The 17,360-nt window shown below is 36.5% G+C and overlaps 1 protein-coding gene across 1 annotated transcript in view; it reads right to left on the reverse strand.

The window, feature by feature from the left end:
• Crybg3 (crystallin beta-gamma domain containing 3) overlaps nucleotides 1-17,360 on the reverse strand; it is a 119,195-nt gene that overhangs the window by 69,370 nt on the left and 32,465 nt on the right. The window contains exons 3-4 of the mRNA XM_046455286.2: nucleotides 13,555-13,982; nucleotides 298-6,331 (exon numbers count right to left, since the gene is read on the reverse strand). Of these exons, the coding sequence (XP_046311242.1) occupies nucleotides 298-6,331; nucleotides 13,555-13,982 (6,462 nt within the window). The remainder of the gene's footprint in view (nucleotides 1-297; nucleotides 6,332-13,554; nucleotides 13,983-17,360) is intronic.

Genomic DNA, 17,360 nt, shown 5'->3' on the forward strand with positions numbered 1-17,360 from the left:
CTTGAGAAATCCAAAATGTCATCACTTAATTTAGTTTTAAAAGTACTAACTAAGGATTGTGTAATAAGTGGCTCCTCTGTTAGGCATTTTAAATTCTGATCAGGCAACTGTGTTTTCTCAGCATAACAATTCAGTTAAAATACACAAATTTTGACCCAATTCAACCAAAGAGTAAATCCAATATTTAAAAAAAAAATTTTATACAAAGCCAATATACTGATTTTTTTTTAGTATGCTTTTAGATAATTTCACAACCCAAGGTTTTATTTCACTAGTTAAATAATCAAAAGAACTTACCACAGTGTAGGGGCCCAATCTGCCTGGGTTGTCTTGAACACGGAAATATTTTGACACTGGTTCCTGAAAACACCCACCAAATCTGGTTCCTTTTTCCGAGGAATGAGTTTTAGAAGTCTGTAAATACTGATGATAAGCACTCTTTAAAGAAGAATGCAATTTAGAAGTAAGGTCAGATTTTTGTAAAAATAAAGTCTTTTCTGGCCACAGACCAATCTGCAGATTGGAAGGAGCAGGGTCACTTGACATTACATGCGAATGCTTAGAAAGTCCAGTGCTTTCCTGGTCATTGTCAGGGTAGCTTGTGATGGAAGGATCTGGCAACTGGAAGGTAACACGATCCTTTCTTTGAGCTCTCAGATCTCCTCTCTGCAATGCTTCTTCCTCCTCATCTTCTTCCTCAGCCACTTCTCTGTTATCTTCATCAAAATTCATCTTTAAACGCTCTGATACTGACTGGAGAAGTGACAAAACCGAAGAAGATTGGTTTGCACTCTCTCTGGATTTAGTGGAGCCATGATGACCAGGAGACACCTCACTGGATAGAATGTCCTCCTGTGAGCTGTCATCCTCATAAATGGGGCTCAAAGCCAAGGGATAAATTTTGTACCTTTTGGCCTCTACTGATAAGAATGTTTCTGAACTATCACCATCAAATGTCTCACCTGATTTTGTATCTTTTTCAAGATGATGGACGAGGTCAGTTCTACTCTCAGACCTTTCACATGCCAAAACAGGCATGCAGGAAGAGGCCACATTGGGAAATAAGACAGAGCTGGTTTCTCTAACTTCTGCAGAAGCATACTTGTCTTCCTCTTGAAGGGGCTCTTCATATAATATAGTAAAGGAAGAATTTTCTTGTTCGTCCTGAGAAACGAAGGCCAAATTAGATTCTTCCTTCCCATCACTAAAATCCAGAACTCTTCTTGCGTCATATACCGTAGTGATGGACACTCTTTTGTTGAGCCTTACTACGGTGTCCTCAGGTTGAAAATCTGGCATTGCTAAGGCCGGGTAACCCTCATAATCCTTACTTAATGTAGGTGATTGATATCCCCTGAAGTGTGAGGCAAGTCTGCTATCATGCAATATCAAGCTTTCCTTGATTTCAGTAGGCTCTTCCTCCACTTCTCCAACACTGCTTTCAGCATACTCTTGAGATGATTTTTCAGCTTCAAATACAGTGGGCATGCCTTCCACTTGGGTAATGGTCAATTCTGTTTCATGTATTTTCTCTATATCTATGGCTGTGGGTATTGCTTCATGTTTCCTAAGAGTCCCACTAGGATCCTCAGGGGATGTTATTTTCATTTCCAGTTTAGAAGGCATAAACATATTTCTTCCTTTAGTCTCTTCAGCATCTCCCTTGGATTTTTTCCCCATTTCTAAGGAGGCAGGTGCTGCCTTCTTATGTGCTTCTTTCACAGAAGATACCACTCTAGTATTCCCCAAAACCCCTAGAGCATCCTTTTGGTGAGTAGTTTCCAATTTCAACACAGGCCTCTCAGTCTTTCTAATAACTCCTTCAGCATCCTTTTGGTAAATAGCTTCCATTTCAAAGGTAACAGGTGCTGCCTTGTCCTCTTGGGTAATCTCCTCCCCACCTCTTTGGCAGGTATTTTCCACTTCTGACACAACAGATGTCACTCCACTCTTGCCAACATCCCCTTCTGCAAGCTTTTGATAATCATTTTCCACTTCTCTTGCAACAGGTGTCATTTCAGTCTTTACTATATCCCCTTCAGCATCTTTTTGGTGGATATTTTTCACTTCTGATATAAGAGGCATCACCTCAGTTTTGCCAATGTCCCCTTCAGTATTCCTCATCTTGCAAGCTGTTTCTATTCCTAAAGTGACAGGTAATCCTTCAGGTTTTTCAGCATACTTCTCAGCACCCACTGAGTACACCTTTTCCATTTTAAAGATGTCAGCATCTGACTCAATTTTTGTAATATTTAATTCAGCTTCCATTTTATGTGCTCTTTCTGCATCTAACACAGGAGGGACTGCCTCACATTTCATAATATGGAATTCGGTATCCCTTTTGTTTGTTTTCCCCATTTCTAACATGGAAGGTATATGCTTAATGTTTCCCATATTTACTTCATCCTTTTTGTGTACTTTCCCTATTCCTGACATTGCAAGGGGTGTGCTTTTACTATGTTCTGGCAAGCTTTTTTCAGATATACATACAAGACTATCAGACAAACTGCTTTTGGATGTGCCAGGTGTGAGAATGTTATCACTCACAGATGGAGGACATTTGAAATTCAGTACAAGAGTTCTTGTGTCTTCTGTCACAGTTTTGTGAATATCCACATGCTCTCTTTCTCTTGTCTCTCTACAGTCCTCATTGACAAATAAATGTGCTTTTACTCTGTCATCTAACCCTTTATGGGGCATGTCTTCAGGGAGTAAAACAGTATCTGATTCTTGCAAATTTATACTATCAGACTGTCCAATTTCATTTCCAGAAAGTGAAGATTTTTGGTAAAGAGAAATATCTCTTCCTTTAATTGACTCTGTGCCACTAAGTAAGTTACTTATGGAGAAGAATCTACTTAAATTTTTGTTTTCACTAATTTCACACGTGCTTTGATTTACTGCCTGTTCTGATAACAAGAACTCCCTAACTACGTCACTTGGCTTAACACTATCACTGTTCAGAATTTTTGAAGTATGAGCCTGAGGCTCAGAATCCCAGGTAGCCTCAGTATCTTCAAAAGCATCATTTTTCAGATTTTCTTGGGCTGAATAAATAACCTCATTGACTAATTTCCTAGCTTGATCTTCTAACACACAAGACACATTCATTCTATCAGAGTCAAAAAGAAGATGTGTCTCACCAACTGTAGTTGAAACACAGGCTTTCTCTTCCTCTTTGACTTCTGACATGTTTTCCATGCCCTGCTCTTCCAAACACTCTTTTAGTTGGATCCCTGTTAATGCCACTTCTGATTCTTTTTTCTCAGGGATATCGTCCTTCAGAGTACCGGGATTCATTACACCATCTATGGATATATGCTCCTGGCAGGTACCAACTGTGTGTTTGGATTTTAGTTCTTCTCTGACAGAATTAAAAATCTCCTCAATCAATGTGTCAGCCTTTCTGAGTAAACCACTTTTGAGGTCCAAAAGTTGGTCATGTGCTCTTCTCCTCGCTTCTACATGCTCAGCAGAGGCTTCAGAACACTGCTGGCTTGAGCTGTTAACTGACGCTGGAGCCCCAGCAACTGCTCCAGTCTTTGCTTCCATGGTATCGTCAAAATGGGCAGTGGCTGGGAAATCAAGAGATACCTTTCCAGTATGAATCCCCAAATGGTCCTGAAATGGGGTTGCATCTGCCCCTGTTGGGATAGGTGTCTCCGATTCCAAGGAAAAGCTACTAGGGTCCAGCAGATCAGTTATGGAGGCATTTTCGCCTGAGAGATCTTTAGTAACATTCACAGAATCGTAAATATTTGAGGGATCATATGAATTTATAACCATGCTAATTTCCTCTGGCTGACCAGAGAAAAAGGATGCACTATCAGTACCACCACTCAGAAAACAAGGTTCCTCTCTCTTTGTGTGAGATGAGGCTTTCCTTTCTGATCTCAGCACAGAAGGTACATTAAGCAAGCTTGAATACTCTGATGAAAACATGTTTTTTTTCACACTAATATCAGAACTCAAAAAAGGTGAATTTACTTTTGTGCTGTCAGTTTCTTGGAACTGTGGGGAGATACTAGTTAAACTGAGTTCTGCCATTTCTGAGAGACCAGAACTCTGTTTAGTCCCACAAATATCCAAAGATTCATGAATCATACAAGTGTTGGATTCACAATTCTGTGCCATATGCCTAGTGACTTTTTTGTCTTGACCAAGAGGTGAAATCACAGGTAGATTACTTTGGGGAAGAGAAGGAAGATCACCCAAGGTGTCCACCTCTGTTTCTTCTATGCCTTGATGTTTGGAGGTAGAAGAAACCTGAACCTGGTGACTGTCCTTACGGCTGGCATCTGAACGTTTGTCTTTAATCTCCCTATGTTCCACTGATTGAAAACTTTTGTCCTGCTCAACTTCTAGAGAAGTTAACTCTGATAAAATAGGCTTTGCTGGCTCCTCTGGAATTTCTAATGAAGAAGAAATTACACCCTGAGAAATGCTGTTGGGCTCTGTTTGGCAAACAGATAACTTGGGCAAGGCTATAGATTTTCCTTTTCCAGAATGTGACTTAACAGGAACACTGTTCTGACCACCAACCTCAGATGTTGATAAAGTTTTAGCAATGTTATTAATTTTGGTTTCCAAGGGAAGAGAATCAGACTCCTCTACTGTGCTTTTAATTGTTTTGGTCTTTGCAGGCATTAACTCTGTTTTATTAAGGTCTGGAGATGAAACAAAATTATAATCCTTGGGGAGGCTTCCCGGCTCAGAGTTCAATGGGTCCACCATAGTGCCACTCATTTCAGGACCTGGATGAAACTGGCATTTTTCACTATCAGCAAAAGCTTCCTTGGATTCAAGAACTGCAGATTCATGTTCAAGGTGAAGGGAAGGAGGACTCTTTCCATCTACAGCCTCAACGTGAATTGCCACATTTTTTTCTGGACATTTAGTTGGCTGATGAGAAATACCAACAATGTCGGAATCTCCAGTTTCTATGGGTACATCCTTTAAAACAGAGATATCAAATTTACTCGGAATGTCCTTTCCAGAAACAAAGGTAGAAGGTGAAGCATCAAAATGTGATTTCTTACAGTCAAGGGTAAGTGGTGTTTCATCATCAAGTGATACTTTGGCTTGCTGAGGTTTCTTGGCATGAAGAAGAGATTCTGAAAGGTGATTTTTATTAAGTTTGAAATTCATTTCAGGTTCTAGTCTGTTTTCTAAGCATGCTACAACTTCTGATTCACTGATGTACTGTGCAAAGGCAGAGTCCTTTTGTTTTATACTCATAGTGTAAGCTTTGTCATGTGGCCCCAAATCAAGCTTTTTGGCTTCTGTTTCAAACAATTGGTCGGTATCTTTGGGTAATGATTCGATTCTGTTTTCTAGAGCTTTTACATGACTTGAAGTTGTGGGTTCGCCAGCCAAGACACTTGCTGTTTCTTGCCTGATTTCTGCAACAGCCAAATTTTTCTGTGAGTCTTGGGCAAACAACCTCTTTCCTTCATTTACAAGTTCTGTGTCTGTCACAGCATGTCCCTGGACAGCAATGGTGCTGGTGTGATGGGCAGCCTGCTTTGATGAGTTATCTACAGTTTGCTTGTTAGAACACTTTCTCTCTGGCAACTGCAGGTATTCATGCCTAACTGATTTACTGGGACTTGGCATATTTGTACTTTCCAGTTTGGTAGTGTCACTCCCATTAGATTTACTACAAGAGAAATCAGAAACAGCAGGTCCCTGAAGTTCAACATGCTCTTCTCTTTGCTCCAATGTCCCATCATTCATCACAGAGCTGTTTTCTCTCCTTGTATTTTCTGTTAGAGTTTTCCTCTGAAATTCTGGACTGCAAGGAACTTTGCTACTCTTACTTCCTGTAAACAATGTTGAACATACCAAATTTCTGTCAGTTTGAGAAAGTGGCACACAGCCTAAATGGTTCCGTGAGTCAGATTCTCGAACAGTAGAGCTGGAGTTAGTCTCAGAAGAAGAGAATAACCAATTTCTCTCAGGTCCTCTAGGATCATTTTTATTTAAAACATCCTTAGAAGGAGTGGTGTTCTGAAGTCCCGGACTATTGGTCAGATGGCTTTCTGTGTTGGGATTAATTTTGCTGCAGTCAGAGTCATCTAATGGGCCCCCAAGCAGACATTGTTTCAAGTGGACATCTGTACTAGCTGATGACAGCGGTGCTCTCTCAGCCTCCATTTCACTTCCAGGGCCAGAGTGTGTGTTTGTACTAGAATCAGAACCGTCATTTTCTCTGTCTGAGGTATTCAGAGTTTCCAACATGGGTTGTTGCTTTAGGTATTTCATAATTTGTCTGGGGCCTCGATATGTTGCATATGTTACTGCAGGCCTCTCTGGCTTACCATCAATTTTTCTGTGAAAAGAAACAGTTCGAGGATATCAGGAAACATAATTAGTATCACTTTACAGTAATCCCAGCAATCACATTGCAGCAAACTGTACCTTTCAAATACCATTTCTCTTCATATGTACTCAATTGGAGAGGAAATCCTAGGAAGTTTTAGTTAAAATTATCTGCATTAAAAATAATGCAGATTTGGCAAGCAGCACATGAATGTCAAGGCAGCCTGAATGCATTGAATTTCTCAGAACTGTTCCTTCGTAGGATACAGTGATTAAGGATTAGGATACAGTGATCAGATGGAGATATGTATGATTACATATTCTTCTGTGGCTAACAGAAGAGTCTAGGCTGACAAGTCCAAGGCTTAGGTTCTGGTTCTTATCTCAAAGCATTTGACATTAATGAACCACAATGATTTTTGTGCCTCGTGTTAGTACCATAAGTTCATGGAATCATCACTGTGATTTCTCCACCACATCAAACGTCATAGCAAGTTTTTATTCCTTTACTTTTACGTGTGAACTTAAACAACATCTTTAAGCACATAAGTTGGATAAGTGTTAAAGAAAAATGCCTGACAAGATGTTCAGCCCATAGTAAGCACTCAGTATTTATTCGTTAAATCAATTAGTAATAGAATTGCCTTTAAGATGTTTTCCTGTGTTCAGAAAAAGTATTTTTCCAAGTACTCCACTGGTGCGATGAGTATTAAATTGCTTGGATAAATGCAGATATCAAAAAGATTTCCAAAAAGAGTGGAGAACCAATTCCTGCATAAGTTCCTGATGCGCTCAGCAACCAGCTTCCCTTGAAGATTCTGTGGGAGTTCTCATGCAAGCCACGCTGCTTTGTAGACTTTTATCAGCTCCATTCCCTGTCCTTTCATTTCAGCACCAGAGAGAAACTGACCTCACTCCTAACCTCTATGACTCAGCTCACAAATTATCTCTATCACAAACCTATGCTTTCTACCAAGATGGACATTTACCCTCTGGTCTGTGGGTACACAAAACACAACATTAATCACATTAAACTATAAAGATCTAGGTTATTTATTCTTCCCCACTCACCTAGTGGCTGAGAGAAGGTACTATGTCTGAATCATCTTTATATATTTAAGTGCACCATGCACTATCTGGAAAATGGTATATGTTTAATACCTTTCTGTGAATCAATAAATAAGTAAAGCAATGATACTAAATGCTAAGTAATCTATTTCAGACTAATGTCATAATTCTTATATATGATATCAAAATGTTTTCTGAACTAAAGCAACATTTTAGGGTCCCGACTATAATAATTCACAGTAGAAAGTCTGGATGTGTGTTCTACTTGATTGTTTCAGATTGAACATATCAGTAACCAAACATTACTCTCCATATTGAATAACTAAGAAATTCAGTTATTAGTATTCCAACATCTAAAAGAATAAATTTTATTTCCACCTTTAAAGTAATAAATTAAGAATGCTAGATTTGTCTAAATGAAAAAGCAAAGGAAATTTCCTTTGATAACAATTTCATCAACTGTGCCTGTTACATACATCTTGAAATTTAGCTGAAATAACTCATTTCATACCATATAATTTGCTGGCCTTTAAAATCCTATCAAACCATTATTGTAAAACATTGTTCTTATTACATCCATTTATTTTTACTGTCCACTATGAAGTAGCTAAAGGAGATATGGTGAGAAAAGCTTTGCCTTGCAAAAGGGATTTTAATTGCTGCACAAGTTTCAGGCTGAATCTAATGCTTATGAAACAAAGTCAAAAGCTGGATATGGCAACCTTCCTATGAAATATTCAAGAGAAAAATACATACAGGCACATTAACATTATTGGTGAAATACCATATCAAAATACACATATCATTCAGAAAATAAAAAAGGCTTTTGAAACAACATATTAAGATCTAGGGCTGGGGTTGTGGCTCAGTGGAAGAGCGCTTGCTTGCTTGCCTTGCATGTGTGAGGCACTGGGTTAGATCCTCAGCACCACGTAAAATAAATAAAGGTATTGTGTTTATGTACAACTAAAAAGTTTTTTTAAAAAATGATCTAGAAGTGTAAATAAATAACAAAAAATTGTTTTGTTTCTATCAAAATTTTAACATTGTATAATTATAACCTATTATGCATAGGCTACAATTTTTCCCTAAAAGATCACCAAAATAATCCTTAAGAAATATATACCCAAAGAAATGCACATGGTGTCAACTGAAATAGGAAATGAGAGAGAAGGATCAGAATTTAGGTCCTCTTACTACCAACTCCCTTGAAACTAGATCACAAAGCATTTTATCCTGCATCAATACAACATTGCAACTTTTATCTAAAAGGACTCTAATAAACCACACAGAAAAGTCCACTAAACTTTAGCTTACTATAATAAGTGTTTTGTAGTTTTGGAGTCTGCAAAGGAGGATTCGTTTTTTATATTTTTTATGATTTTCTTAATGCTTTTAACTAAAAAGTGATTAAATTAAATATATATTATATATAAATATATATAATTATATATATATATATATATATATATATACATACTAGTTTAAATTGCTAACCACATCTTCTGCAGCAGCCTGTAAGAATATGTTACATATTTGTAAATATGCATTCTTTATATTTAACAATTATCATGTTTAAAGCACTAGACATCAAAGTTGTAAGCTTAACTTCATTCATTTTAATTGGTCCCTTCAGGCACTGGTGAGCTACACAACGACTTTTTAACAGGTTAGTCATGCCAACATTATCTATTTTCTGCATCATTCTTTCACAGGTTGAAATAGAGTCAACATAATTGAATATTAAGTCCATAAAATTGGCCAGGTACAGTGGTGCACACCAGTAATCCTAGTGCTCGGGAAGCTAAGGCAGGAACATAGCAAGTTCAAAGCCAGCCTCAGTAAAAGCGAGGTGCTAAGCAACTCAGTGAGACTCTGTCTCTAAATAAAAATTACAAAATAGGGTTGGGGATGTGGCTCAGTGTTTGAGTACCTCTGAGTTCAATCCCCAGTACCAAAAACTTACATTAAATTTTGCCCTTTAATTTGCGAACTTTTAAATAAACTAAAATATCCCAAAATAAATAATTTTAAAATAAGGTAAAGATGGGAAATTAAAAAGGTGCATTTTTCACAAGCTGAATGAAGAAATGGGAGTATTAATTTCATATATTATGTAATTATACATGGGATCTATAGCTTATTCTTTGTATGAAAGGTATGTGATGTAACTCAAACAGTAGGAAGAAAAAAATAAAACACACTGAAAGTTCAAATATTTAAGAAAATAGGCAAATGGATTTAAAATTTGAAAAGCTTTTATGGATGCTGTCCAAATTTAGCTTTCATGTGAAGGTTTATTAAGCCTCCAGATATTACATATGATGTGGTCTAATCTGAATACATTTTATACACCTGTTAACCAAAGACCTATCATTCTGCAAAGAAAATTCTATAATAGCAGCCTGCAAATAGTAACTAGTCTTATAGCAAAAGAACTATAGGAATTCACTTTAAGGAAAATATGAAGCTTAAGCTACTTTTTGGCAATAGGATTTATTTCCTTTCAAATTACATAGGTAAACATGCATCCTCTCACAATAAGGAAGTCTTTTAACAGCTGTAGGTAAAGAAAAGCTGCAAAACCAACAATTTTTTAAAAAAATCCCAGGATAGTTTTGATAGAAGAGATTCTCATTATAATGGATATAAACCTGTGAAAATATAAAAATTATAACACAGAAAAATTTTTAAAACCACAACAATAAAATAGCTTTCTATATAAATTACACAGAAGCCGAGTTAATGTATGGAAAACAATTTTTAAAATGTCACCAAACAGGTTTTTTAAAAAAGTTTTATGCATATTAAAAATAAAATCTGCATAGTCAACTATAAATAAAAACAATGGCAAAGCTTATGACTATTTTTAAGTAAGCTAAGATGAAATCATTCAATTCGATTTTAGTGATGATTTTTTAAATCCACTTTGAATGAACAGGTAAATGATTTAAATTTTGAAAATGATATTAATGGCAGTCACAAAATATGTTTGATTGTATGATAATGAACACTGTTATATACCACAGGTTATATTATTAACTCATCTAAAGCCATAGATTTGTTTAAATACACCCTGATTATGAAGACCTCTAAAGAAAAAAAGGGCACTTTCCATAAAAGGCAATGTAAAACCTTCAGTTAACTCTTTCTTCCTTGTATTATATTTTTTTTAATTTATGGGAAACAAATCCCCTATAATTTATTATAAATTTCACTTTAAATAACATTTTACATTTGATATAATCTCATGATCTGAAAAAGAAACTTAAATATACCCTTGTTTTTAGTACAGTCATACCACAGAACAAAAACAACTTTACTCCTTAAAATGCAAATACTCAGAATTATTATTTTTTTTAAAGAGAGAGAGAGAGAGAGGAGAGAGGAGAGAGGAGAGAGGAGAGAGGGGAGAGAGGAGAGAGAGGAGGGGGAGAGAGAGAGAGAGAGAGAGAGAGAGAGAGAGAGAGAGAGAGAGAGAGAGAATTTTTTTTAATATTTATTTTTCAGTTTTCGGTGGACACAACATCTTTATTTTATTTTTATGTGGTGCTGAGGATGGAACCCAGTGCCTCACACATGCCAGGCGAGCGCACTACCACTTGAGCCACATCCCAAGCCCCTCAGAATTATTTTAAAATAATTTTCTAGGTGTATTACTTAAATAACATCTAAAATTAGTTGTGAGCAGTCCTTCACTATAATGTCAAAACAAACTTATAAAAATAGGATTCAACTTTTAAATCACAATTCTTAAACTGATAATTGTTAATAATAACTATTGATAGAAATTGACAAATTATCAATTGTAGTTCTTAGCCTGATAAACTGTGGCATTTCCAAAGCTAGGCCTAGAGGAAGACTGTTTCTTAGTTGGGAGTTCAGGCATCATTTCCTTTCCACCTAAATTAATAAAAGACTTTCTTTGCTGAGTTGGTTCTAGAGAATCGCCTTAAGTGATTATTCCATTATCAAAGAAGGTTTACCAACAAGAAATAAGAAACCTGGTATCCACTGTCATTTTCTATTGTCCATTGCCAAAGAAATAAGCTTAACCAAACTAATCAGAACCAAAGAAGAAAAAAATGTGAACTTTCCATTCTATTCAATTCTCCATCATTTTAAATTACTTCACAATACTGGATCTCTAATATCAGCGTGCAAAAAAGTCACCTGGAGAAGTTGTTAGAAGCTTGCTGGACCCTGCTCCCAGAGATGTCAACTGAGTTTAAATCAGGACCTGGGCTCCATCCACAGAGCCAGGGGGATGGGGCGAAGGGGTTAGAGACATGGTCAACAAATATGCTTCTCTAATGATTCTTGAGTGATGCTGATGCTACTTTTCCAGGAACCACACTTTCCATAGTGTTACTTTAAACAATCCCATATAATGGATTTACAATTGAGCCACTTTGTTGGACATTTATTTTCAATGAAAAATAATGTTTAAATGAACACCTTTGTATATTATCAGAAAAAATTGTAAAGTTCTTATACATTTTAAAGTTCTTGATACATAGTGCCAACTGAATTCCTAAAACATGCTATCAAATTACATCCTCCATTCCCAGCAGAGTATATGAGCACTGGCTTTATCTACTTTGACTCATGAAAAATAGTTATTAATATTATCAATTTAAAGGAGAAAAAAATTCTCATTTTAGTTTTCATTTCCTTGATTGCTAGTGAAAACAAACTTTTTCAATTGTTAGTGGTTTATATTTCTATTTAAATTCTTTATATTGTTTGCCATTTTTAATCTTCTATTATATTAGTATCTAAATTGCTGACCAATTAAAGTATTCTCTGTCATTGTTGTATATGATTTTTCTCATTTTCCATTTAAATTATCATTGGTTATGTTTTTTGACATACAGGAATTTGAAAATTGGGAGTAATCTTTATCTTGATCTCTTTCCTAATACCTTCTATTGCCATTATGCTTATAAAGTGATTTTTATCAAAAGTAAAATAATAATTCATATATTGCTTCTCTTAGTTTACTTTGTAAACATTTATTTGTAACTATTTTAATATAAAAATTAGAAATAACTTTTTCCCTCCAAATTGTTAAGCAGTTTTTCCAATGAATCCACATTTCAAAGAGAATGCAAATGTCCTCACCACAGGTTTAGATTTTAAATTTTATGAGAGTCTACTTCCAGACTCTCATAAATTCTGCTCCATTTAAATTTATAGCAAATATTACACCTGCTTGGCACAGCTGCAGATACTATATCTTTATCAGTATATTTCAACATCTGGTAGAACAAGCTCCGCCACATCACTTGATGAGCAAACTCTCATCTATTTGGGTCTCTGTTCTTAGAACTGTGATTTGGGTCTGATCTTATAAATTTGCTATGAGGAATTAGCTTGCAGGACACTTTGAAACTACCAAAAAAAAAAAAAAGTACACAATAAGTTATCATCTTTACATGACTACAGTATTATTGATGACCAATTCTCAAGTGAGGACAAAATAAAAGTCAATGAAACAGATCCCTGATAGTTATGAATTAACACTCTTGCATTACCCATGATGCCTAATGTACTCAACACCATTAAAAACATTTTTTGGCTCATTTGAGTAAAAAGAGAAACAAGTTGCTTCCTATTCATAATCAAACAAAGGAAAAATGGGTGGTAAAATGCTGCTCAAATTCATGTAAGACTGGCTTCTAAGAGCTTGGTAAAAGGTTCATAAAGCTAGTTTCATGAATAGAGTCAATTAATTTTCTTAAATGATTTACCTAGATTTCACACACACACAAAAAAGAATACTGAAAGAATGAAAATACAAATGTTAGGTCCATTATGGTTCCTAAAGTAGACATACTGAACCCTTGCCTGTTCAGTATGTCTAATGCAGGAGGAATTCAGACAATCAAAAACACTCCCATTCAAAGAAGGCTTAAATTAAAAAAAAATAAAAAAAAACTTCTACTGTGACAATTAATTACCTAAAAGGCACTAGTACTCTTGCCCCCAAAATAGCTGAAAAGGTGTTAGATTTCCAGGATGGTCCAAAAGAATCTTACTGTCTTTTACATAGCAGTAAAGATATTACCAAATACTTTTTCTTCCAATTAATAAGAATTAGAACTTACGTTTAAAAGCTAGGTCCAAAAGCTTGACTTTTTGACTTAATTAAATTCTACTTACTTTGGCAAATCGGTGGTTTCCTGTTCACTGTCCTGAGTTGTATCCAAAGAAAAGGTATCTGAGAGTTCAGCTGAGATGGACTCTTGTTCTTCTGTTGGAACTGCCTGGGGTCCCAGTGTATCACTGAAAATCTCCCTCTCACTTTGGATCCCTTCATGACTGTCACCATGAGTTTGAGAGTCTCTTTCAGTTTTATCATGGCCATCTTTGAAAGAAGACTGCTTAGCTTCACCAAGAGATGATTTTCCTGAGATATTGAACAAGTTACCAAGAAACTGAAAAAAGCTCTCTTTTGGTTGTCTATCAGTTTCCCCTGTTTTGGCATCTGAAGTGGAACCGGCAAGATCATTTGCCTTTTTGGGATCTTCCTGTGTTGGAAGAGTGATCAGCTTCTCAGCATGGTTTATTTTCTCCTCACTTTGATGAATCTGAAAAAAAAAACATACAGAATAAATAAGAAGCATTATGATTTAAAAAACAACACAGATTAACTGATAAGAAATTTTAGGACAGACTGTGCCAGACACCAGGGAAACTTTGTGAATCAGAACGATGGCTTCTCAGACTTCAGGCAGATTACAATCCACTTAAGCATAGTAAGTGCCAATCGAACAAAGCCATAAAGTAGATATGGAAAAGAGAGAAGTACAGCATACGTGGGGACCCAGAGTAGCGTAACCAGTCCACATTTGATGGAGGCAAGGGCAGACGAGGTAACTGTAGGAAGTGTCCCATCTAAAGGGGATCTAAAAAGTGACTAGGTGATGCTAGTGAATTTGAGTGAGTGAGTGGTGTGTGAAAGTTCAGTGAGGCATCAGCTTCTAAGAGGTTCACTGTGAGTGGGGCCATGGTGCAAAAGTGAGAGGTAAGTAGAGAGACAAGTAAAGGGACAGTTCGTGGCAAAGCTTGTGTGTATTTAAATTTGTCATAGCACGTGGTATGTTAGACAAATAACACCTGAGCAAACCTTATCATCTCAGCATTACATTAGTCCATGAAGCTGTCACAATTATGTAAAACTGTTCTTCAAGAATAACAGGAGAGACAGTAAGATGGTGCAATAATTCAGAGAAAAGGCCCACTGTGACCCCTTCACAGTAAAACATAAAGTCCTGATAATGTGTTAATGCAAAACAGGTAGCCCAGGGCATTCTTTGCAGACATTAAACACTTCCAGAGGTTTATTCTGCTTATAATTAAGTTACTGGTAAAGCAAACACACATTAATATGTGTTCTGCACACGGGAAAGTCAAGCTGTTCCAGCAAAGACCACGCTGGCATTCCACCTCACACTCTTCCCGGATTCCAAAAAGCTTTAGGCCATTGTGCCAACTCACCCTGCCTTCCAAACATGCTTGCTCACATACTTGTAAATGGAATGCACATCCAACAGTATCTGTCACCTGTCAGGCTCACGAGTCCTTACAAAAGGAAAGCTCAAGTGTGAGTCAGAAAAAAGATCAGAACACCAAGGTAAAACCACCTTAGGGCACTGTAAGGTTCACATGACAAAGTTTTGCAAGAAGCTGATCTTCAAGAAAGCAAGAACACCATAATTATAATGTCATTTGTTCATTCACCTCGTTCCACATTTGAATCCAAGTTTCCAACCGCTGAAAGAAGCATTCCACTCACCACAAATCACATTTAGCCTACGAAAGGTTGAGAAAGTGTTCAGAACCTATTAACCCAGCGAACTGATTTCAAGTAAACCATATTTTAAGTCTGTGCCCACCTTAGGTGTCAGAGGGTAGTTCTAAGTCAACATGGAGCATTTTTTCTGTCAGGACCTTAATGTACTTGTAAGGTTCTACATTGAAAAAAAATATCACCAGCCTTGCAGTCTACAAGTCTCAACTTCTACAGTTTCAACTGAAATTTGACCCTATTTGTCTCCTCTTAACCCATTCAACCTTCTGCTCTTGTGAGAGCCCACACTGTAAACAGGCAGCCTCTTCCCCTCAGCTGACAGAAAGGCCCAGAGTGTGGCAGAAGACAGGCTCACCACATTTTAAAAGTGCTCACACAGGAAAGACACTATTTCTTTTGTCCTTTGACTATTCTATTTAATTTGTTTAATTTCCAGCCACAATAGTTCTCCCTAAGTCAAAATGAACTAATGTGGAACATCAATCAAACCGATTAATTCTTTCCTATAACTAATAGCCTGCACAGCCACCTGAAGAAAGTAAACTATGAACTGTTCACTAAAATATCATCAATATTCTTAAAATTATTTAGAGATTCAAAAGTGAAGTCCTGCAAAACTAGAGCAATGTTCTTAAAAAGTAAGAGAATGTGGAAATTAGCTTTAGACATTACTTAAAAACAAATTATTTCTGTCAAAAATAGTTTTTGGCTCACTTAATTATTATTTTCACTTGACTATTCCTTTCAAAGCATAATATTCTATTTTCTAAAGGAGGAAGACACATTTTGCTAATGAACACCTTCACATTTAACCTTCTCAGAGTTATGTACAAATTTTTAAAAATCATTTGTTTCTTCTTAGCCTCAATTTTCAGCTTTACTCTTCTAGAATGTCGATAATGTAAGTTTGCCAAAGAGCATTTTTTCATTTTCTAAAATGTCTGAACTGCTTCATTTTCCCTTCACAATCTTAGGAGAAATTTCTAATTAAAATAACCTCAACAAAGTTATTAAATTTAGGGAAAAAAAGAGAACTGTGCTATTCAATGTAAAAACCTACAATAAAATCTGTATTTGTATAACTAAAATCTTAAGTTTGATCTAAAGCAGCTGTTCTTTGCCCTAAGCCTAGACAGCAATGCAGTTCAGCCTGCCACAGGCCCTTATTAGGTGGGGCCTATGTCCCTCTGCCAACAGGACTGTGTCTGCCATTGTTCTAACAAGTCAGTAGAATGAAAAGCACTCAGGATTTAAGAAACCACAAACAAAATATAAATTCCAGTTTCTTGTAATGATGTTAATATTCTGCATATAATACATGAATGCTACCATGAAGGCATCTGTATCTTTGGGAAATTTTCCCTTCATATGCAGTATGTAATCTTGAAGCAAATTCATCTCTCTGCTCTTTTTGCTACATGCCTTATACAAGGAAATATAGAAAAGCATTAGAAGCACTGATTAATATGTCTTAGCTGTGGCCTTCGGGGAGCTTACAGTCTAACAAGAAATTTAGTCATCACTGCATCACTTTATGGAGTTCAGAAGAAAGACGTAACGAAGGACATAATTAATTTGACTAGAGATAGGGAGAAATCGCATAAAGAAGGTAACATCTGAGCTTACTCCTGAAGGACAAAAAAACATTTTAGACACACAGTATACATACACAGATGTCTGAAGGATGTTCATTATGGCAGCAGTGTGGCCAAAGAAGACAGAGGAGAGAGAATGAGGTTTGACAGGGTGACCAGTGAGGGATAACAGAAAGGGAGAGTGAGGGATAACAGAAAGTCTGGTAGGCAGTCAGAAATACAGCTTAGGAATGCAACTTGGCAACACACTGTGTACAGGGGAGTGGAGACCAATGAAAGGGCTGTAGAGGGAAAGAAAAGAGTAAAAGGCAGATGCAGACACAGACACACACACACACAGACACACACACACACAAAGAAAGAAATGAAAAATGCAAAAATAAGGCCAGGTTACTCCCTCCAAAAGAGTGGTGTACAAAGTAAAGGGGAAAAGAATACTTTCAAATGCACTAGGGAGGAAAGAATGTTTTCACTACTGTCAGATTGAAAAAAAAAAAAAAAAGAGGGGCTATCTTCCTCACTGATCTTCAGAAACATCAGGTACGCTCTCTTGCCTAGAA

This window comes from Marmota monax, unplaced genomic scaffold, assembly GCF_021218885.2.
Source record: "Marmota monax isolate L192 unplaced genomic scaffold, Marmota_monax_Labrador192_F-V1.1 WCK01_AAM20220418_F8-fsc00053, whole genome shotgun sequence".
Classification (NCBI taxonomy): domain Eukaryota; kingdom Metazoa; phylum Chordata; class Mammalia; order Rodentia; family Sciuridae; genus Marmota; species Marmota monax.